This window comes from Euprymna scolopes, chromosome 7 (assembly GCF_053919585.1).
Source record: "Euprymna scolopes isolate OS-2025 chromosome 7, ASM5391958v1, whole genome shotgun sequence".
In the NCBI taxonomy this organism is placed as follows: Eukaryota; Metazoa; Mollusca; class Cephalopoda; order Sepiida; family Sepiolidae; genus Euprymna; species Euprymna scolopes.
Window position 1 is genome coordinate 161,333,336 of NC_136488.1, and position 24,856 is coordinate 161,358,191.

Genomic DNA, 24,856 nt, shown 5'->3' on the forward strand with positions numbered 1-24,856 from the left:
CCTATATGTACCCAGCAACAGGTACTTTCACCGCCATTGACCTTACCTTATGTGATCCTTCCATATATATGGACTATGACTGGAAAGTACACAATGACACCTGTGGGAGTGATCATTTCCCAATCATCCTGGAAAGTCTAAGTACTAGCACTGAACAAAAAACACCCAAATGGAACCTACATAAAGCGGATTGGGAAGACTTCCAGGAACAGTGCAAAAACCAATTAATTATCGAAAAGAATGATGAAGATGACCATTTGAACTACTTCATTAAAACACTCACAAACATAGCAAATAATACCATACCGAAAACAACCAAAACCAACAATCACAACAAACCTTGGTTCACAAAAGAATGCAGAAAAGCCATCAGAGCTCGACGAGCTGCCTTGAGAAAATTCGAAAAGTATCCAACAAGCGAAAATCTGGATTTCTTCAAAAACAACAGAGCAAAAGCCAGACGAATCATAAAGGAATCCAAAAGAACAACCTGGAGAAATTATATATCCAAAATTAATGTGAATACCAAGGCGAAAACAGTTTGGAACATGATGAGGAAAATAGAAGGAAAGTGTAGTAGTACACCAATATCCCACATCTCTAAAGGCAACAAAATATACACCGATCAAAAAGACATTTCCAATAACCTGGCAGATAATTTATCAAAAATTTCATCATGTGACAGACAAACAGAGAAATTCAAAAAGATTAGAGAAAAGGAAGAGAAAAAGAAAATTCTATTTAAATCACAAAATACTGAAAAATACAACCAACCTCTTACCTTGCCTGAATTAAAAGAATCGCTAACCAAATCCCATGACACAGCTACAGGGCCCGATGAAATTCCATATGAAATCCTCAAAAAACTTCCAGAAGCCTCAATGAAATACCTACTTGAAATTTTCAATATTATATGGTCCAGTGGAAACGTACCCGAGACCTGGAAAGAGGCCACAATAATACCAATCCCCAAATCTGAAAACTCAAACATCCAATCCCAATCAAGTAACGTCTCAGATCCATTGAATTTCAGGCCAATAGCTCTAACAAGCTGCATTTGTAAGACCATGGAAAGGATTATAAACAAAAGACTAATCTGGTTCCTGGAAACAGAGAATCTTATTACAGAATTTCAAACAGGATTCAGGAAAAACCGAAGTTCAATAGACCACATAGTCAGACTTGAAACCTTCATCAGAGAAGCCTTTGTAAGGAAAGAACATTTAACAACAGTGTTTTTTGACATGGAAAAAGCCTACGATACTGTGTGGAAGTACGGTGTTACAAGGGATCTGAAGGCGCTTGGACTAAAAGGCAGAATGCCAATTTTTATTGAAAATTTTTTAAAAAATAGACGGTTCAGAATAAAGGTTGGCACAGCTCTCTCGGACTTGAAAGAACAAGAGAATGGAGTACCTCAAGGGAGTATACTGTCAGTGACCCTGTTCAGTATCCGAATTAACAACATTGTAAAAAACCTTAACCCTGGGGTAGATTGCTCCCTATATGTGGATGACTTCCTAATATGCTGTAGATCTAGATATATATCTATAATAGAAAGGAAGCTTCAATTGTGCTTAAACAAAGTAATGAGATGGACGGAAGAGAATGGATTTAGATTCTCCAAAAGAAAAACGAAATGCATGCATTTCTGCAAACTAAAGAACATGCATAATGATCCCGTCCTAACCATGGAAGGAACGCCCATACCAGTTACTGACCAGTACAAATTCTTAGGGATTTTATTTGACAAAAAGTTAACATTCATCCCACACATAAACTATCTGAAAAAAAAATGTAACAAAGCTGTAAATCTTTTGAGAGTGGTAGCACATACCGATTGGGGTGCAGACAGGGAAACACTCCTTAAACTTTACAGAGCACTAGTCCGCTCAAAGCTAGACTACGGTTGTTTCATATATGGATCAACCCGAACATCATATATAAAAAGCCTAGACCCTATTCACCATACTGGCCTAAGATTGGCCCTAGGAGCATACAGAACTTCCCCCGTGAACAGTCTATACACGGAAGCACACGAACCCCCACTAGATCTAAGGCGAGAAAAGTTAGCCCTTCAATATTTACTGAAACTGAAGTCTTGCCCAAACAACCCTGCATACCAATGTACCTTCTATCCTAAATATGAAGAACTCTTTAACATGAGAAGAAAAACTATCAAAACGTTCGGGCTCCGAATGAAGGAAAGCATTGAAGAATCGAAAATTCCAATCTCCAGCATTCACAACTTCATACTGCCTAAAACACCCCCATGGACCATGAAACAAGTTGAAATAAAACTCAACCTAAACAAAAAGTCCAAATCTACCACAAACCCTATTGAATACCACGACGAACTTCAACATTTAAAATTACAATATTCAGACTACACCTTTATCTACACAGACGGGTCTAAAAGCAACAATCACACTGGATGTGCAGCAACGTACCATAAAACCACAATGAAGAGAAATCTCCAAAATGAAGCATCTATATTCACTGCAGAGACTATAGCTATCGATCTAGCACTCAACATAATTTCAGAGGAAACCACCAAAAACTTCATCATTCTCACAGATTCTCTATTAGTCCTATTATCTATACAAAATCAAAAACAAGAAAATCCACTAACAACAAAATTAATAGAAAAAATCAATATCCTTTCAACTACTAAAAACATTATTCTTGTCTGGATCCCCAGCCATGTGGGAATCAAAGGCAATGACAGGGCAGATACAGCTGCAAAAAGATCTTCTCACCTTCCAACTGACAATTTTAAGATTCCACATACTGATCTTAGACCCCAGATAAAAGCATACATACAGGAAAAATGGCAACTGCGGTGGAGTCAGCAAGAGGGCAACAAATTATACTCAATCAAACCTGAACTTAAGGAACGATGTCCGGACATCAAGAGATCACGCCGAGAAGATGTGATACTGACTCGGCTGCGCATAGGGCACACCAACTTTACTCATTCTTATATACTAAATGGAGAATCGGCGCCAGAGTGCATCCCATGCCAGGAGACACTCACAGTAAAACATATCCTAGTTGGGTGTGATGACCTTGCCCCAACTAGAAAATTATATTATACAGAAAGCAATATGGAAGACCTTTTTGAAAAGGTCAACTCAGCAAATATTCTAGCATACCTAAGGAAAGTAAATTTATATAAGAAAATTTAAGGAAATTTAAAGTCACCCAAATATACACATCCATGTATAAATACAACATTTAATTTCCTAGTTCAATTTTATAAAAAAAGGGAGGAAAGGCTGAAAAAGTCATTCCCCCCCTCCCAATAAAAAAAGTTAAAAAAAAAAAAAAAGGACTCCGGCATTAAATGACCACATAGGTTGATATGCCGTAAAACCAATCAATCAATCAATCAACAAAATATCTGATATTTCCCCGAAACCTCTGGCTTTGATAGAGATTAAAACGATCTGAAATGACAGTGAGGGGAGACTTGATTCCAAATATTTCTCATATGTTATATCTCCCCTCTTTGGTTTTCATACATAAAGTAAATTTCACAGTGTATAAAGATTATTTGATACTGGAGATATTGATAACCGTGCCTTATTTCCAAAAGAGGGGAAATATTTGAATTTGCTGTTATTTCAGATCGTTTAAAACCATAGCAGCAAGTTTTAGTCTCCCCTCCATCAAGGCCTGAGGTTTTGAGGAAATATATAGAAGAAAATCTTGATTGTTGGTTTCAGATAACTTATTTTGTAATTCAGATCTTCAACATAAACGTTTTTTATATAAAAAATTTGATGTTTGACAAAATGTCAACAAATAAACATGTTCATAGTATGCAAATTGGAAAACTTGTATTTTTCTAGTATTTATGTATGTATGTATATATATATATATATATATATATATATATATATATATATATATATATATATGGACTCTTAAATATATCTGATGTCTAATGATAAGCTTCATTCAATTTGTTTATCAAAATACATAAAACAAGTGAAGCATGCATGGTCTCCCGTGAGTGCACAGTGAACGAGGCATAAAAAAGTGACTAAGTTCAGCATTTAGCCCCAAAAGTCCCCAGGAGACCTCAAATCCTGGTGAAAATGAACAAACGGTGCAGTTTTAGGCCTTAACATATGTAAATTTAAGTTCTGCACCATGCAAAAAAGAAGTTCATCATTTGCCACCCCCCTCACCATTATGCCCAAAAACTCCCCAAGGCCTTAACATATCTAAATTTGAGTTCAGCACCATGCCAAACTGCTAAATAGACATACACAGACAATTTTGAACAAATATGGTAAAATAGTCCCAAAAATGGAGTGTTTTCATTAGCCCGAAAAGAACCCCTAGGGCACACTCAAAAGTTATCGCAAAGTATAGACAAACAAAATTATATAGAATCAGAAAGTTTTATAAAAATCCAAGGCATCATTTTTTTTAATAAGCACAAAAGTGTCAATTTTAGCCATTTTAACCCGAAAGGCACCTCTAGGAGGGCAACCAGAGTTATCCCAGAAAATATGTTCTGTTACTTTTTTACTCATATCATGAGTTTGTGCAAAATTTCAAAAACTTCCAAGGCATAGCTATTGAGAAAAGTGCGGACGGACGAATGTGAATTTACAGGTTCACCCTCCTTTTGTCGGGGAAGCAAAAAACAGGACTGTCTAAAATATTAAAAATTATTTTAAAACTCCCTTGTATTGGAATAGGTTGCTGGTTAATTTTGCATTCAACAAATTATTTGCTCACTTGAATGTCATTCTCAATGGTATCAGTGGAAGTTACCCAAGTAATCTAAAATATGCGTTCCAAATTATGTCCCCTGTGTGTTTGTTTACTTTATAACGTCTATAATGCAATTTTATCTAATTTTCTGTAAAAATGACTTTTAACTATAAATAATTTTCTACTGGATAAATTTAAAAAAATTTTTTTGGATATATTACTATTTTCGACATGATAATTAAGTATGTTATAGTGTCTTTGCTTAAAACAACATATTAAAAAAAATCAATCTGTCAAGTCTATTTTAACAAGCACCTAAGTTTTAATCCTGTTTAATGAAATAAACTGACAACGCTATAAACGTTTATTTCATTGTATTTCATCTAAGCAAATTGGAAAGATTTTTTATTTTATTTTTTTTTTGTTTTGAATTGTCTCCCTTGCTCGATTGTTTCCCTTGTATTGTCGTTTTTAACTAATGAGTTACAGGTGATAATTACCATTCAGCAACTGAGTATATTTATTCTGTTGATAAATGTGTAATTTACAAATAAAGTAGAACGACCTTGGTTATTGTCAATGTTTGTCATTAGTGATGCTGTTAGACTACTAGCAGAGAGATCTGCCGTTGCCCAAAATTGAATGAGGATCAATGAATGTTCTACACCATACTTGTCATCAAAATCACCAGTCACCTATTTTTCAATCAAATCGATTGTCTGCTCTAGTTAGGTACCCACTGTGGTGCACCGGAAGGAAGCTTCACATATCTCCCTGCAACAACATAGTCTATAATACATTGTAGTCTACATTGCACTGTAGAGCACCTACTTTTATAAAAATTATTTTTATATAAATCGCTTGAATTAAAGTTTAAAATTCAAAAATACAGTATCATGGTTCAGTTGTGCTCCAAACAGAAACATTCATTTTGAACGCACCCATATTATCTCTAGAATTGTAAGCCATGTTTAGTTTCAGAACAGTTTCCGATGATTCATTGTTCTACACAAGTTCTGGAGATGCATGGTTCTTAGACAGTTCTTGAGTTGGAATCTACAGAGCAAAAGATTCTTCCTGTGTTGACACGAAGAAAACATATGCAAAGTTTCTACAGAAAGGTTTAATATTTATGGAGCAATTCTGGTTTCTGATTGGTTGATAGCAGAACGTGAATTAATTTGCTCCGTCAGTTCCTAGCAGCATTATCTATAAATAGAATCTCCCGACTGTGCGGGATCATACCCTATTATAAGACAAAAATATTTTAACACCCCCCCCCTATTTTTTGTAATGGGGAAGTCCCTTTGGTTCATTCTGCTGAAAAATAAATATTTTTGTTTTCAATTTTCCATAACAAAATCAGAAATTATTTGGATGTTAAAATTTTAGCATGTAAAAAAAAAAAAAACGCCATTTTTAATTTTGTTCAAATGTCAAACATAGATATATATGTGTCCGGAAAAGAAAAAGAAATGGATTTTAATTTTTACCTGAAAAAGGGATTGGCATGTGAAAAAGGCAGCCATTTCTTAAATTTGATTATGCAGTTGTGTTCAAAAATGCATACATATATACATATAAATATACATGTAATATGTACCCATTTAAAGAGGTTTTTTTTGTGTTAATTAAAACAATGCAAAAAAAAGGACATTTTTTGATAAATAAGAAAGAAAACTAATGTGCATAAAAAATAAAAGTCAATTGTAATTTATGCGCACCTTAAAATAAGCATGCAAAAAGTATTTGTCAAAAAGAAAATTTGCAAAGAAAATGATTTTAAAAAAAAGTGACTTTTTTTTAAATTTTAGTAAAAGTATAAGGTATGCATTAGTAGGTTAAAGTGTTAATACAAACAAAATGGATGCAGTTTAACGTCTTGCCCAGGACTTTTTTTTTTTCAATATATAGAAATTTATATACATACAAGCCAGTGGAAAGTTAATATAAGTCAACCCCCCCCCCCAACAAGTTTTGAGGCAAAACGCTTTAAGTTTATTCTTGTTGTGGGTTTTGTGAATACATCAGCGATACTTTGTTCTGATGATATGCAATTCAAAATAATGGATTCCTTTTTCACCTTTTTTATGAAATGGTATTTTATATCTATATGCTTACATCTTTGGTTGATTATTACGTTCTGTGCTAAGACTATCCTGGCTTGATTATCACAATTAATTACTACAAGGCTTTTAGTTAATTCTGGCTCTAAAATAGTCTTTAGGATATTTTTATAGTAGAGTGCTTCCTGGGTCGTGTGTGTGTGATCGCAATAAATTCTGCTTCACACGTAGAGAGAGATACAATGTGTTGCTTTTTAGATTTCCATGAAATAATAGACCCATTTTCTTATAGTCTGAAACAATATCCAGATATACTTTTTCAATCATCGTTTCCCCAATCTGAATCCAAAAATCCTTATTTTAGGGGATTTTTTGATTCTGTAAATACTAACTTCTGTTCTTTAGTTCCTTTTAAATAATGAAGGATTTGTTTAGCCCTGTTTAAATCCTTCATTATCGATCTTGATAATTTTTGTGATAGTTTAGTTACTGTATAGCATATATTAAGTCTTGTCGCAGTCATTAAATATACAAGACTTCATATGATTTCTCGATATAATTTATTGTCTTATTTCAGATTCTGCATGTATATTTTTATTAATATCATTTTTGATCGGTGTAGAGCGTTTCTTGCACTTCCCCATTCCAAATTTTAGTAGTATTTTGTCAATGTATCTCGATTGATTCATTGTAATAAGTCCTTTCCTTGGGGTAAATTCTATCCTCAAAAACCAGGATATTTTGCCAAGATCAGTCATTTTGAATCTTTCACTTAATTTGTTCCTAACATCGGTCAATATTATGTCACAATTTGATGCGATTAAAATATCATCGACCCATAAAACCAAAATCAGTAGGTTGTATAAGGATGTTAACTTTGGTCAAAATCGGACTGTCCCTTCTTGAATTGGATTTTTTCGATTATCGATTTTCAATACTTATCAGAGGTAATCTGATACTAAACTTAAAAACACTCCTAGACGCATAAAGTACATTTGTGTGAAATTCTTTTAAAAATTGGCCCATCCATTTCTGAGTCCGTAAGAAACAAACTCTCGTGCACACACACACACACACAGAGTGTCTTTTATGTATGAGATTTTACATTATTACATATCACATTAGTTATATAATGACCCATTTTTGTTTTTAGACATGTGCATGCGAGTATATTTTTTCTAAACAGTTCACTTCTTGTAAGTAAAAAAAACAAATGAGCTGAGATCGAAACCAAAACCTATGGACAATGAGTCAAGTATGATAGCCATTGAGCCAGCTTGCCATGATCTTTAAAGTGTTTTTAAACCTACTTATCCTTAACATAAGGAAACTTTCATATGAACGTTCACACATGCGAAGTCGTGAAACAGTTGAGAAACAGATAAAAATCCGATGACCAAGCACCAATTTTTCAATTTTGACCACTGAGCAGCCCTTTTTTCTGAAAGAAAACAGATTAAGAAATTTTCCACACGTCTGAATACCCTATATACCAAATTTCAAGTCTGTAAATCAAAAGTTTGTTGAGTATATAGGTTGAGAGTTGTCCTAACACACACATTCTCACTTTAATATATACAGGGTGACCAAAAAAAAAAAAAAAAAACAGGCTCAACTCTAATTAGGCCCCGTTTCTTAGTGTTTTGTCTGAATGAAATGAAACTTTGGTTATAACTAGTTTATTATATTCAAAACATCACATCAAAACACTAGGGTCTTTGGCCTTTTTTCCTCCGTTGACTGTAAAATGCTCAGAAAAACAATTTAATTCTGTTTTTTTTTTGGGGGGGGGTCACCCTGTGTGTGTGTGTGTGTGTGTGTGTGTGTGTGTGTGTGTGTGTGTGTTACACATAGTGCTTCAAGCAAACTACACCACTGAATTATTTATTTTTTTTATTTTCTAATTTTGTTCTAGTTAGGAATAGGGCATACTACCAGATGCCAGGCATTCACTTGCTCTCTTACATATTCGCACCAAGAGATCTTTTTAAGATTCTAATTGTCCTTTTAAGTGCAACTGTTCGTATTTCTCTCAGATTTGGTTCATGTTTGCCAGGTATTTTTTTTTTAATTCTTTTTCATGAGTCTGATTGCTCATATAATTATTGGAATGATGGAGATCTTCCCAAGATTCCAGTTTCTTTTCATATCGTACATAACACTTTGGTATTTCGTTATCTTTTCCCCCCTCAGCTCTGTTTAACCCAGCATAATTGGGGACATTAACTTCTACTAAGGTTGCTTCTTTCTATTACCTGTCTTGTATCACTGTCAGGTATAATAGTTTCGTTTTCTAGGTACTTAGTGGTAGGAATTGCATAGTCCTAGTGGATGGTGTATGACTTATTTCCAACTGTTTTTTTCCGGTAAACATGTTCCCAGAACCTGCTTTTGCATTCAAAGTTAATTTGTACTTGGAGTAAAATATCAATTTGTTACCCATTCACAAGATGAACTTTATTTCTATTTTTTTTATTTCAGGTTGTCTCCCCTTGCTCATCCAGCTGTTGCATGGCAGCGACAAGGACTCCAGTCTGTTGGGCAATACTCGGGGTAGCAAGGCTGCACGGGCCAGGGCTTCGGCTGCTCTACATAATATTGTACACTCTCACCCAGATGATAAAAGGGGCCGGCGAGAGGCGAGAGTTTTAAGACTCCTTGAACAAATTCGGGCACACTGTGATCAACTGAGGGATTCTTCATCTGATGAAGATGATGAAGAGAAAAAATCAGGTATGTTTTTTTTTGTTTTTTTTTTCTAACTTTTTTGTTATGTCAAGTAATAAGATTTATTTTTTGCATCTGTGCCGACCAATATAAAGTATGAGTTCAATTCAATGATTAAAGCAATTCTTGGACTGATGATTAACTATCGCACAATTTTGGTTGCAATTTTCTTATAAATTTTATTTTGTTTTTTAGTGTTACAGTTAATCCTCAGTTCATGAATGTCTGGGGAGTGAAATAGTTCAGATTTCAAATAAATAATTCAAGCCAGAAATGCCCTTATCTATATATCTATAAAAGTGAACGTGTGTGTGTGTGTGTCTCTGTACATTTCCCTATGCAATAATTCTGTCAATTTTTAGTCTACAGACTCGAAATTTGATATACAGGATACTGAGATTTGGGAAAATCGATATGATCGGGTTTCGGACAGATATTTCGCTGTTAAGGGGTCAAAGTTCAACGATTTGACCTTTGAGAACTCTACCAAACTCCTCTGACAATTTTGGGTCTAAACACTTAAAATTTTAGATATAGGTTTCTTGGACATGGATCTAACTTAATAACTTGATCTGAGCCCAAAACAATAAATATTAAGGGGTCAAAGTTATGAAGTTATTATAGAGGTCAAAGTTAAAAAGAATTACCGTTTTTTTTTTTGGTTTTTTTTTTTTTCTCAGCATACACCTCCAAACATCCGGGCAACGCCGGGCACCCATTGCTAGTTTTCTAATAAAATTTCAATTCCCCAACAATGCCTATAGCAATTGAAACCAGTTAATGAAACATTAAATCAATTTGAATTTTATTTTTTATTTTTATTTTTTTTCAATAAATCTGAGTTTTATTTTTTTAAATCAACCTGTTTTTTTTTTTTTTTTAGGTCCTAATACTAATGAACTCACAATTTATCCCATCTAGGGGTACAATAGCTGTTTGTGTACAAAAAATAGTTAATATAAATATTTGATAACAGACCAAATTTTACCTTGTAACCGGCAGATCTTTTACTTTTCAAAGGGGCTGTTTTAAAACAAAATGTCTATTCTCAAATAAATATTTGTTAATAATAGAGCAAATGTTTTTAAATGAAAATTATGAATGATCTTCTAATTCATAATGTTTTTGTTTTCCTTTTATTGTTTAAGACCAAAAAAAAAAAAACACTGTTGTTTGAGGGGACAATGTACCTTTCAGCTGTTCACATCAATGATCGAATATGTACCATGCTAAGCTATGGGCTCCTTATTTAGAATAATAAAAGACCTTCTCAGATTGTCACTTAGTATTAAGTGAATATAAAATGATCATATCTTATTAAATGAGAGCTTTTTTGTAATTTAAATTATTATTGATAGGGATACAAGTTTTCCACTTTTTTCTTTTCTCTTGCCCCCCCCCCACCCCAAGCAGATTTCCAGTTATATCACTATAGTCTCACATAGATGTTTCTCCACTATTTTGATCAAAACCTGTTGTTTTTTTGTTTGTTTGGTTTTTTTTCTCTCAAAATAAGAAAAATTTTATTTCTGCCAAATCACTTAGAGCTTTACTGCGTTATTGTTTTGTGCTGCATTCTATTTAACTTTTTTATCTTTCGCTTTTTTTTTTTGTTCATTTTTTTTTTGTTCATTTTTTTTTTTGTTCATTTTTTTTTTTTTGTTCATTTTTTTTTTTTGTTCATTTTTTTTTTTTGTTCATTTTTTTTTTTTGTTCATTTTTTTTTTTGTTCATTTTTTTTTTGTTCATTTTTTTTTTTTGTTCATTTTTTTTTTTTGTTCATTTTTTTTTGTTGTTCATTTTTTTTTTTGTTCATTTTTTTTTGTTCATTTTTTTTTTTGTTCATTTTTTTTTTTGTTCATTTTTTTTTTGTTCATTTTTTTTTTTTGTTCATTTTTTTTTTTGTTCATTTTTTTTTTTTGTTCATTTTTTTTTTTTTTGTTCATTTTTTTTTTTCTCTCGTCTTGCCTTCCTTTTCCCTCTTATGATAGTTCTCTGTGAAAACAGAAAATTGTAATTTTGCCATGAACACTGACGTCAGATGATTCATGAAAAGGGTGGAGGAGTTAGATGACTTTAGTTTGATTAAAGACTGACTTTGCCACCCCACCATTATATGTGCATTTGGTGTCTTTTTCTTAATTTTGACTTGGTTGAAACTGATTGGCGTTGTTTAGGTAAAAGTTGCTTTTTATTTGCACTGCTCTCTCTACACGTGTCAGTCCCCACCTCTCCCACAGGTTGGGAAATTGATTTTAATCTCTGCCTTTTTTTTTTTTTTTTTTTTTCTTAACATTTACATTCCTCTCTTGAGAAGTTTAATTATTTGAAAGAATAAAATCATTAGAATCAAAATAACTGCTAGGGCATTTGATGGCATTGTACCAAACGTGGACATTGGTTGTATTTGTTTATTTTTATTGCATTATTCAGTCTAGCGTGGCAGCATTGACTGGTTACCCACTCGCGTATCAATGAATTCATTGGGTTGAATATCAACATCTGCAAAAAATAAAATGCATGTTTAGATGAAGGATTTTTCTTTCTTTTTTTTTTTTTTTACGTGAATAACAGCTGGATGATTTTGAAAAATCAATTCAAATCAATAGCATTTATTTCATAAACATATTTCTGATAAACAAAACTTTGCTTCATCCAAAAAAGAATAAATCAAAAAAAAGATTCCTCTCTCATAGGTTTCATATTTATGTGACCCTGAAAAATGGCAGAAATAAAATTGAACAAATTAATTCTAAATAACAAAACAATTCTTAGTCAACGAATTAGCAATGTTTTTAGTCTCTGGAGATCCAATTTAATTTTGTCCTTTTCCTTAAAAATTTTAAATGGTTATATATATATATATATATATATATAGCCATTTTAAATTCAAGGACTTTTCAAGTCTGCAAACTCTGTAAAGATATATATATATATATATATATATATATATATATATATGTATGTATGTACGTACTAGCATTTCAACCCCGCATTGCCCGGGTGTTTGAAGGTGTATGTTGAGCAAAAAAAAAAAAAAAAAACGGTCTTTTTTTTTAACTTTGACCCCTATTATGACCTTAACATTTATTGTTTGGGGCTCAAATCAAGTTATTAAGTTAGATTCATGTCCAAGGAACCTATATCTAAAATTTCAAGTGTTCAGACCCAAAATTGTTGGAGGAGTTTGGTAGAGTTCTCAAAGGTCAAATCGTTGAACTTTGATCCCTTAACAGCCAAATTTCTGGCCGAAAACCGATCACAAAGATTTTCCCAAATCTCAGTACCCTGTATATTAAATTTCGAGTCTGTGGACTAAAAATTTACAGCTATTGCATAGGGAAATGTACATAGACACATAGACACGTTCACTTTTATAGATATATAGATATCTTTACAGAGTTTGCACAGACTTGAAAAGTCCTTGAATTTTGACTTTTGTCTTGAAAAGACCTTCTTTATTACATTGAAAAATCCTTGAAAATATGGAAAATGTTTTGAAAAGGCTTTGAACATTGTATTCTTTATGTCCAGTAAAAATTTGTCAAAAAATTAAAATCAAAATCTGCTATGAAATTATTTTTTTAAGTATTGATAAAAATATTTTCAAAATATTGAAAATACAATCGAAATGCATTGTTTTTGAAATTGCATAGTAGTATTGTGGATACAAGAGTTATGTCCCTTTTTTACAAAACGAAACTATCTTAGGATAAAGGGATGTAAGTTTATTTTTTCACAAAACGAAACTATCTTAGGATAAAAGGGATGTAAGTTTATTTTTTCGGCCTCGATGGCTTAGTTTTTCAATTATCGCAATTTTTTTCTCACATTTTTTTTGGTGGAGGGGCAAATCACCCTCTAATTTTGCTTTCATTTATAATTTAACTTTTTGAGAGGGAGGGGGTAGTGGCAGCCGCCATAAATAAACAATGACCTTCTCCCCACCCCGAAAAACTTTCCTTCTGTGAACAGGACTCTCCAATGACAAATTCCCCTCCCCTTCCCAAAACATGTGATAACCTAAAATAAGACTGGCCAGATGGAAAAAATGGACAAGACAGTAATTATCTTGATTGGAAATTTAAAAGTAAGGAGAGTTAATATTTGATATGAAAAAAAAAAAAAAAAAAAAAAACATTTAAAACTACTTAAAAACTCAAATAAATGATGCAGAAAGATTGCAGAGTGAATTTTATTGGCTATGGTTACATTTGTTTGTTGTATATTTCATTGTTAACCACGTTTGCAAATCACTGTGAATTTTAAAACAAACCCCAAATTTTGTCTTGAAAACTTGAATTTTGTATGGAGAGGGCCTTGAAGAGCCCTTAAAAGTGGGCATTAAAAATTTGTACAAACCCTGGCATATATATATATATATATATATATATATATATACACACACATAGTGCCTTAAATAAGTTTTCATACTTTTTTGTACAGGCATTTAAAATTTTTGTGTATAGTTCCCACACTGACTGCACTTATTGTCTCTATACACACACGACGGTCTATATCCATGAAATTCTTTATTTGGCCAATCACTCCTGGTGTTCTAATTTCCTTCCTCCTCCCATACCTCTCATCATCACTCACAGACTCTCTACCTTTCTTGAATCTCTTATGGCACTTAAAAACTGATTCTTGGTTCATGCAAGATGGTCCAAAAGCAGTCTGAAGGATTCCATATGTTTTTGTGGCATTTGTTCCAAGTTTAAAACAGAATTTTATTGCATATCGTTCTTTTAAAATGTCCTCACATCCAGATTTCATTTTTAAAATTCACTAGCTGTGACAATCAGGCTTTAGTAGGGTGTATTCCAATTCCTGCTGTAGCTGTTCATTTGAACATATAATCATAAATCTTCTTCAGTCATCCCATAAGATGTATAGCAATAACATACTGAATTTTCAAGTCTATGACAATTTTAAATGCCTGTAACAAAAAAAGTCTGGAAACTTATTGAAGGCACCTCATATTAGCAAAAGTGATGCAGTAGTCCTAACAGAAATTGAACCCGGCATGCCATACTCACATTCTCTTCTATTATTTACTACAAATCAATATCATTCATTTATCTAAAATTTTAAATACTATTCTTTCCCATTTATTCTGTTTTTTTTTGTGTTTTTTTTTTTTTTGTTTTTTTGACCTCTGATTCATTCAACTATAGATCAGTTCTCCATTAAAAATTAGAATCAAAATAATACAAATGTGGCCTACTGGTTTGTGATTTTTTTTTTTATGTGTATTTTTATATTGATAGATATGACATATAAGTGAATGTCTGACCATTGATCAACTTGAAACAGTTTTTTACGTAGGTAGGCAACAGCTGGTGGCTTTTATGACCACATGTGAAGCATATTTTTGTGCGTCACTTATAAATTAGTTTTGCCATTGAACCACATTTCATTGACATGTTTAGCATTATAGACAGACATTACACACAAAAACAAAACTTAAATGAATTAAGTCTCAGCTCCAGATTGCGTCCATATTTTTTTTCTTTTCCTTTGAATTTAAAATAGAATTTTGGCTGAAAGTGTTTTTTCTTTTTCAAAACAGTGGAAATATACTTTTTAAATTTAGAAAATGCTGCACACAGAACTTCAATTGGAGTTTGTCATATTATGGATTAATGTGTGTTAATTACTAGAAAAAAAAATTGTATTTTTTCCTCAGTTAAAAATATATGTACAGGTAAATTTAATTTATATTTCTAAAAAAAAATTTTTTTTTATTGTATGTATGCTATTAGTAATGTTGTAATCAAATATATTTTTGTTTTTACATTTTTTTTAAATTTTAATTTTTGTATTTTCCTGTTTCTTTTTCTTGCAAATGTATCTGCGTCTTTAAAAGTGTTAGCAAATGATTGAAGACATTATTTTGTTCTTGTAAAAATTGATTTGTGATATTAAAGAAAGTTTGAGTAAAGCTTTTTCTTTTATTTGGCAGAAGTAAACTGCAGTATCTTAATACTTCTATCATTATATTGTCATGTCATTATGTTCTTCAGAATTATCTGATCTATTCCTGGCTTACTTTGTTCCAATTTGTTTAACTCCATCAATTTTCTTTTTTAATACCTCATCGTAATACAGCTTCCTATTCTACTAGCTTCTTTCCAAGGACTGCAAGATTGTGGAACTCTCTTCCTGCTGACCGTTTTCTCCTACCTTGATCTTTTCATGACTAAGACCAATAGGTATCTCTTGTATAATCATCCTTTGTTCTTGTTAGCTTCTTTTTTTTTTTTTTTTTTTATAAGGAATCACCACTTATCAAGGCCCGGAGGCCACTCGAGGAGAAGGGTTAGTGGATATACATTAGTCAATGTGATTATAGCTTGGTAAACATAAGTAGTGGGAATTTTGTAAATTGGATTACTTAGAGGGACGGTTCATCAAGAACTTGTTTATGTTGGACTTGAAGACAATCAGCTTCTTGGATCAAGTAGCTTCATGCTTAGTCTGGAGTGATTTCTATTAAAAAAAAAAAAATAATAAATATCTATTTATCTCCTTCCCTCCTCTGAGTAAAAAATATATTTTTTAAAAAATGGGTGGGGGGCGGGGTTTACAGCCCTATTTGGTCAAATCTTTCTCCACTGTCTTGATTGGCGTATTTTATCCTGCTTTTACTTTATGCATCAAGATTCATGAAAGGAGGAGGGATTTCTGCGTGAAAAGTGATTGGGTCGTATAAAAAAGAATCGTCGATTTAGGAAGAACAGTTCTATATCCGTGTTTGCAGGCTAAAATGCTTTAAGCATTCCCTTACAAGAACAATGTAAATTTTTTGTTTTTATTTTTTTTTTTATTCATTTATTTTTTTTGTTAGGACCAAATCTAAAATTTTCTAAACACAAGATCATATTACATTTTATTTTTATTTTTTTTGGAATCCTTTGAGATGAGACTTCATGATTTGAGTATTTATTTTTTTGAAGACTGTTATCCTCATCTTCATAGTTATTGTTTCATCATGTTTCAGCCAACTCTCTTCCATTTGCCTGCTTCCTAGCTGAATACAACTTGGTTGTCTTCAAGTCCAACATATACAAATTCTTGATGAACCATCCCCTTAAGTAATCCAATTTACCAAATTTCCATTATTAACGATTACTACAATATTATCTCATTGACTACTGTACACTCTATAACCCTTATCCTTGAGTGACCTCCGGGCCTTGATAAGTGGTGACTCCTATGTAAAAAAAACAAAAAAAACTCGTCCTCCTACCTTCTTCAGCTTGTGAACAACAACAACAATGAAGATGAGGATAACAGTCTGCAAGAAAAAAAATGAATAAACAAGATCATATGGAATGCATTTCACTTTATTTTCTAATGTTTATATCAGAATTAGAAAAATATAGAAATTCCATTTACAAATTCGTTGTTTTAACAATGTTTTTTTTTTTTTTTTTTTCTTGGTCCCCTGACAAAAGAGGGATTGGACCTAGTAATTCACTCCCGTTCGTCTGTTCATTTGTTTGTACTTTTCTTAATAACTACACCTTGGATGTTTTTGAAATTTTACACAAACATTAGTCATGGTGAAAGTAAATTTTTGCCTGAACGGATTTTCTGGGATAACTATGGTTGCCTCCCCAAGGGCCGTTAAAGGGATAAATTGCCCCAAAATCATTCATCAGTTTATTTGTTCGCACTTTTCTCAATAATCACCTCTTGGATTTTTTTTTTTTTTTTTTTTTTAAATTTTGCACAAACATTAGTCATGGTGAAGGTAAATTTTTCAATCATGGAGGGAGACCCCGTATGCTTGGCTTGTCATTTTTTTTTTGTTGTTGTTGTTTTAGATTATTCATCATTACATATTTGATGTTTTTTAAAATTCCTTTTTTGTTTTTTCTTTCTTAGGTTCTCGTGCTTCAGACATTGATCACCATCCAGGCCCAGCGATTGCAGCATTGATGAAGTTATCATTTGATGAAGAGCATCGACATGCTATCTGTACATTGGGTAAGTAAGACTCTCGTTTCCTCATCTTTATATCATCCTCTACAGTTCAAAAGTATTATTCACTAGTCATCTCTGCATCAAAAATGAATCGTGAATTACCTATTAATTTACTTTATCTTAAATGATGATTCGTTTGACTGTTTTTGGTTTTTAAAACTACACAATCATGTAACAAGTAAGAACCGTTAAGGCTGAGAATTTTTAATTTAGAAAATAAATTTCTCTATTATGAACGAAACGTCCTTATAATTTGCATATATGTATGCAGATGCACATAAAAAAAATGTATTTTATATTCAGGGACTTTTGCATTTTGATCTGTTTTTTTTTTAATAAAAACAATTCATAAATTACTGTAATTTAAAACACGCATCAGTCTCCACACGTCGATGTGTGTATATAAAAGTGTCATTCCAAAAGTAAAGTTTCTTATTTATTTTATTTTTTAACTCAAAAAGTTGAAGAACTACAAAAATGGGAGTAGTACCATTAGAACAATCTTTTGTGCTCCAGAATTTATTTTTCTACATAGTCACCAGCATTCTCAATGTGCTTTTACCTGGAATTCAATGATGCATCTCTGCTTGTGATACATGTCCATGACAGGGGTTGCTTTCTTAGTCTCCCACTGTCAATATCTGCAATGGAGATATGAAGTTTTCAGGTCATGAATGCATAAGTTCAGTCATCATAGCAGTGCAATTTTCAATTCCTTCTTATCCACTCGGTCAGAATAAAAATGTAGAGGGAATTACTTTTGGAACGCCTTTGTAATTCTCTGTTTTTCATCTCGCCATCTGAAATATGTCCGTCATTAAATGTCCACACGCATAGAATATAAAATTTTGTAGTTTCTAACAAAAGATGAAAATTTAGTTTTTGTGAGTGCTTTGAAATAAGTTCAAGTATGTGTTAACAATGGGAGTTTCTGTTATCTAAAATAATGACCACCAATATATATATATATATATATAATATAAAGCTGAACGTCTGTGTGTGTGTCTGGTCACGAATAGGCCACCTTCGTGGCCTTCGGCCCAAGATCAAAGTGTAGTATCTGTTCCGACAGATACTGCAAGCAAAGACCCTATGTGGGGGCGACCCCACAGATAAGACCTTGGTCAATGTAGGGCAACCCTTCATACCAATTGTCACTATCCAGCTCCCCTACTCCCCGGGGAGTTGGTCCCCATTTCCCCTTCACTCTTCACATTAAAAATCGGCCTTGTGCTTAATTTGCTTGGTGGGGGAGCAAATAAATACCTGGTCACGAATAGGCGCCTATATGGTTGACTATTATAGAAAACTGATCACATATAATGATAGCAGATGTGTCGAGACACAGGAATGGGTATGCTTGATCTGGCATAATGATGATTCATTAAAATTGTGGGGTCTGCGTATGCGCCTGTTCCACAAAGTATGGAAATAAAAAATTTAAAAATTAAAAAAAAAAATATTTACAAGTGTTTTTGATATAGATGTACATAATAATACTTTGATAAGTATGTTTTAACTTAAATAGGGATGGTATAATAAAATTATGGGGGTCTACGTTTGCGCCTGGCCTCCATAGAATGGAAATAGGCACAAACTTTAATAAAGACTTTTCATATCTATCTGCATAAGTATACTTTGATAATTATGTTTCAGTTTGAAGAAATATGGTATAATAAAATTATGGGGTGTTCGTTTGCGCCTGACCTCCATAGAATGGAAATATGTCACAAAGTTTAACAAGGTTTTTTAATATAGATCCACAGAATATTGTGATAAGTGTTTCAGTGTGAACAGGTATGGTATAATAAATTATGGGGTTTATCTATTTTATTCTTACTTTCATCATATTTTGCTTTGATTTTGATACCCCCAAATTCGAAGCTATCTCTTTACAACCCTTCCTTTTCATAACCTATCATACTTTCATAAATCAGTCCATTTCTGTAGGCTGTTTTTGAACCCAGTCAACGACGGGTATTTTTGTTAGTATATTACAGCCTTTGAGATTTGAAAAAGAAATCACTCGACTGCCGGTCGAGTGTGAGGGAAAATTTACTCGTCAGACTTTATCTTTGTTTCAGTCAATAATAGTAAATAATTTTACAACAATTCAAGAAATTACTGTGTGTATAATCTAACAAGAAAATATTTGTTTAACTCTTGTAAATCAACTATTTTATTACTACAAACATTTCAGTAAATATTCAACAAAACGTTAAAATACAACACCAGTTTCTTTATATAGCATCATTCATATTATTGTTCCATAGAAATAAGAATCATTTCTTCGGATGCTGATACGTAGTATCAAAATGACAATTGAAATATAAATAATTCAAGACTGTTTATTTGTACCGTTAGAAAACGAATATATCTAACTTTATACACAAAGAAAACATAATGTAAAATCACACCCTTGAAATAAATATATTTTAAAATGCAAAACAAATATTAGAGATTCATGTTTTCATTAAAACATTTCAATATGAAGTCTCTAATTGAAAAATATTCTGAAACACACAATCATCCCAGCAGCTCAAAAGAATTAGAAATAGTTACTTACAATAATTACTGTACAAAACTCGAAGCGAGATCATAATAAATTGGACATTTAGCATCATATAGCATTGAGCATTTCAGCGAAATTTATATAGATTAACGTAATTAAATAGATTTGTTAACGAAACAAAGGTTTTTTTTTTATATATTTATTCTATATTTTTATTTTTATAAGGCAAATCGAAATATATCATGTATAACATGTTACTAATAATCAGCCGTCTTGATATTTTTATGTGTTTACATTTTTATAATTCATGTCCAGATTTGTTTATATCCTGATACATTTCTATCGTCCCTGGAATAAATAATGTTTGTTTATGAAGAAACAAAACTGAAGTGAAAACTGATTACTTGTTGTATAATTTAATTTTCGGTGCATGCTTGACAGAACGATGCGTTTTTCCCTCTTTCAAATATTCGTCTTTACTTTTGTAAGTATGATGTAGTTGTAGCGTCGAAGAATTTTTTTTCCAAATGAATTTCAAAATCAACCAGCTAAATGAAGGCGACATTTTGACTACACACCGAATGTGTAAATTTGACCTCTTGTTGACCTTTAGCGTGACCACTCTTTTTTCAATATGATATTCCAAGATCTCACAGCTAGAGATGAAAGAATTCACAAATGATGAGACATAGGTCATTCTAAGTCACCGCATATTAAATTTTATGGACTGGCGGGCGAGTTATTTACGACTTTTAGTCGGCCCAAAGAAATTTTCAATCGACTGTGACGACTGGTCATGTAAAGTCTCAAAGTCTGAGTGTATATATATATATATATATATATATATATATATATATATATATATATAATAAAGTGCAGTTTGTCTATTTCTAAACTTTTGTCATCATTACCTTCTGTTCTGCATAATCCATATTTTATTATGAATAGCCAATTTTTCTCATGGATTGTGCTATCATGTTTTCAGAAGATTACAATGTTATTCAATTCCTTTAAAAAAATACTTTATCCAACTAGAAATAGTTTTCAGATGTTTTTATCAGCTGCAAATGCAGCTACTAATAGTAATTACTATTAATTTTATTACTAATAAATAAAATTATTGATAGTAATTACTATTAATAATTTTATTACTAATAAATAAAATTATTGATAGTAATTACTATTAATAATTTTATTACTAATAAATAAAATTAATAGTAATTACTATTAATAATTTTATTACTAATAAATAAAATTATTAATAGTAATTACTATTAATAATTTTATTACTAATAAATAAAATTGATAGTAATTACTATTAATAATTTTGTTTATTACTAATAAGTAAAAGTTAAATAATATTTTTTCTTCTATTAAATGTATTATTAATAGCTTATTTCTTGAAGCATATTAAACTATTAACAATTTGGTTCATTTCATAATTTAATGACTAAATAATTTTTTTTTTTTTTATAAAGTTTTTACGGATATGAATTCCTATGGATTTACGTGTGTGGAATCAAACCGTTAATCAACTTTCATTCCACTTGTTTGGGAATTAGACACACTAAGAAGATAAAAATATAGACAAATCACGGAACAAAGATTTCATATTCCAAAAATTACATAAATTTATCAATTTTTTTTTTTTTTTTAAACTAAGAAAATCAAAATAGCGATTTAAAAAAAAAAAAAAAAAAAAATTGGTTTTGAATACAAACAAAATCTTGGTAGTCAAATTGAGTTGTCTCCTCTGAATTTTAACACATTCTAAAACAAAATTGCAACTCTCAGCTCCCTTCATAAAATTTTATTTTCTTAGTTCAAAAGAAAACTACTTGATCAATTTACATAATTTTTAGAATGTGACATCCTCGTTTTGTGACAGGTATGTACATCATAAAGATTTGTCTGTATTTTTGTCATTTTAATTTAGTTGAATTCTAAATAAGAACCGAAATGACAATAAAATACCAGCAGCAACAACGTTGAGACGTGGTTGAAATTTCACCTTATTCTCACTTATCCCCTAAATTTCTCGCATGCAGCTCTAATCACCATATGCTAGTACACTGTTTCTGCTAGCAGTTCAAACCAAGGTGAGAGGTTGATATTGATACAGCATCACTAGATGCATTAGACTAACACTAACTGAAACCACTGTTCCAGAACTTAAAGGTGACCCTCAACTTACGTCCATGGCGATCGGTTTGAAACTCCACTGGAGACATTTTAATTCCGTTTTTAAATGTTAATGGTTTCGCTTCAAGCTAGCGACCTGTTCCTGTAAAATATTCTTGTTATGAAAGCAATGAAAAGTATGCCAAATTCAAGTCGGTAAGACTTGCAAGCAATGGTTAGAAGCTGGAGGGATGCTGTAGATTTTATTATAGATTGAATACGATAGATCGCTTTGACAGTCTTGTGTGTCGCAGGACGCAGAACTTCCTAGTATATTTGTCTTTTAAGCATATTTAGTACAACCTTAATCTAATGACTACAAAGTATGTACAACATTGTTCAGATTTGATCATCGGTGACACTCGGCATAATCCGGCGGTTGATGTCATGTTCCAGGCAAAGCCAAACAGACGCTTAGATACGGCTGGTTCAAAATTTGCACAAGTACCAACATTTTTAATTAAGTTGAATAAAAAAAAAATTAAAATTAAAAATAAAATAAATTGTGTTGGGCATTGGAAAATAGGCAGACATTTTTCCGATATCAATTCCGATACCACAAAAGTTCTGATTTTTTTTTTTCTTTTTCGATTCCCCGATTGATTAATCGTCCCAACACTAATATATATCTACACAATTATGTGTGTGTTATTAATACATTTAAGCAAACATTGTTAAAAATAACAGAAAGCTTCTGCTTTATTTTGCCTATTTTTAATTTTTCAATTTTTATTATCTTTTTGTATTAAAATAAAATTAAAAAAATTAATGTAAATTTCATATGTATCATGAACGTTTTCGATTCTTCATCAAATAATCACCAGGTAAAACAAAAATGAACAAAAAAAAAAAAGCTGGAGAAAAAAAGAAAATTTCAAAAAGGTAGCTGTAAAATAGGTGCAGAAAGTCAGACGCCAGGAAAACATTTTTACACTGCTCCAGGAAAGACGTTAACAATTTAAATTCCATGATACCAGAATTAGCGTCACATGATAAAATTGTACTACATTAAACATTTTCAAATGTCTTACTGGTTTGAATTTTTTCACCCAACAATAATAATTATTAATATAAATACGACTGAAAAGAAGTTACTTTGAAATGAGGACTTATTTAATTGTTGTCCATTGAATATTTTCCTATTATTGGCTGCCAAATGTAAGAACAGATAACTCTACTTTCCAAAATACTGTTTTGATCAAAGAGTTACTTCCCTTCTAATATGAAATAAATAAACGTATTACTTCATAGATGGAATCTGTTCCATCTAACAAATACATGATTAAAATTGTTAAAATAAAGAATCGATAGTAGACAAACTATAGTAGCTTGTCAAACTCCAAACTTTAACACAACTCTTTACGCCTACTTAAAAGAGAATCTGTAGAAATGCTTTATCTTTGCTCAAAATATCAGTCCCGTGAAATTTAAAATATTATATACTGTTGCATTATGAAGATTTTTTTTTCTTTTTTTACATATCCTTTTGCTTAAATCATAATATGGATCAAATATGTGTAATAGTATAATATATAAAGAGTAGTTATCTGTTTGTGTGTGCCTACTTAAGTTATAAACTACACAAGACACACTCTCAAAGCTCATGTTTTTCAGCATTGCCTCAGACAGAATATGGACATATTTTCTTTTTGTAATATTCACCCATTTGTGAATTAACACAAACAAAATTAGTTGGAAGTGAGGTGTGGGAAATTAATAATTAAAGGTATTTAAAAAAAAATTTTTTTTCTTTTTATGTAGGGGGGGGATATAAAAGGAGTGAGAGGGAAGCATTGTTTTGTAAGGTAATTTTTAAAAATCATTGTTTGGTAAGGTAATTTTTTAAAAAATCATTGTTTGGTAAGGTAATTTTTTAAAAAATCATTGTTTGGTAAGGTAATTTTTTAAAAAATCATTGTTTGGTAAGGTAATTTTTAAAAAATCATTGTTTGGTAAGGTAATTTTTAAAAAATCATTGTTTGGTAAGGTAATTTTGAAAAATCATTATTTGGTAGGGTAATTTTGAAAAATCATTGTTTGGTAGGGTAATTTTTAAAAATCATTGTTTGGTAAGGTAATTTTCTATAGAAACACCATTATCAAAATGGAAGGACGTAAGGGGTTATTATTTGAGACCATGTTTAGAAGAGATAAGCAAGATGTTGGTTTACATTACATTTAAATTTCTGCATGTCAGTATAATTAGGGAAGCAAATAACTGAAGGAATTCTAAAGTCTAGCAATCCAAGAAGCTATTAGAGTAGAAGGCTTTCTGGCATCTAGGGATATTTATAATGAAGGTGGGTTGCTAAACATGTTTGTCAGAGGTATGTACGTTGAGTGGGCACAAGTACAATGAGTTCATCAGAGCTCATTTGATTAAAATACTTGTAAAACAGGCACAGGGATGCAACATTGCGATGACGGGACAGGGGTTGGAGCTTAGTTGACAGTGCAAAACCTATTAGATTAGAGACTCTTCTGTGGACCCTGTTCAAGGGGGAAAGACTAGTGATAGATGCACCAGCCAAGATTTGGAAACAATATATCATGCATGGGCAAATAGTGGCTTTGTAGAGATACAGGATACTCTGAGAGGTGAATAATTTTCTAGCACGATAGAGGGAACCTACCTTCTTTGCAGCAG

General features: G+C 31.7%; 1 protein-coding gene across 4 annotated transcripts in view; it reads left to right on the forward strand.

The window, feature by feature from the left end:
* The window catches only part of LOC145280217 (adenomatous polyposis coli protein-like), a 306,855-nt gene that overhangs the window by 271,964 nt on the left and 10,035 nt on the right, over window positions 1-24,856 (forward strand). For all 4 annotated transcript variants that reach the window (XM_080132000.1, XM_080131999.1, XM_080132002.1 and 1 more), the window contains 2 exons: window positions 9,279-9,530; window positions 17,418-17,519. In XM_080132000.1, coding sequence (XP_079988126.1) covers window positions 9,279-9,530; window positions 17,418-17,519 — 354 coding nt within the window. The remainder of the gene's footprint in view (window positions 1-9,278; window positions 9,531-17,417; window positions 17,520-24,856) is intronic.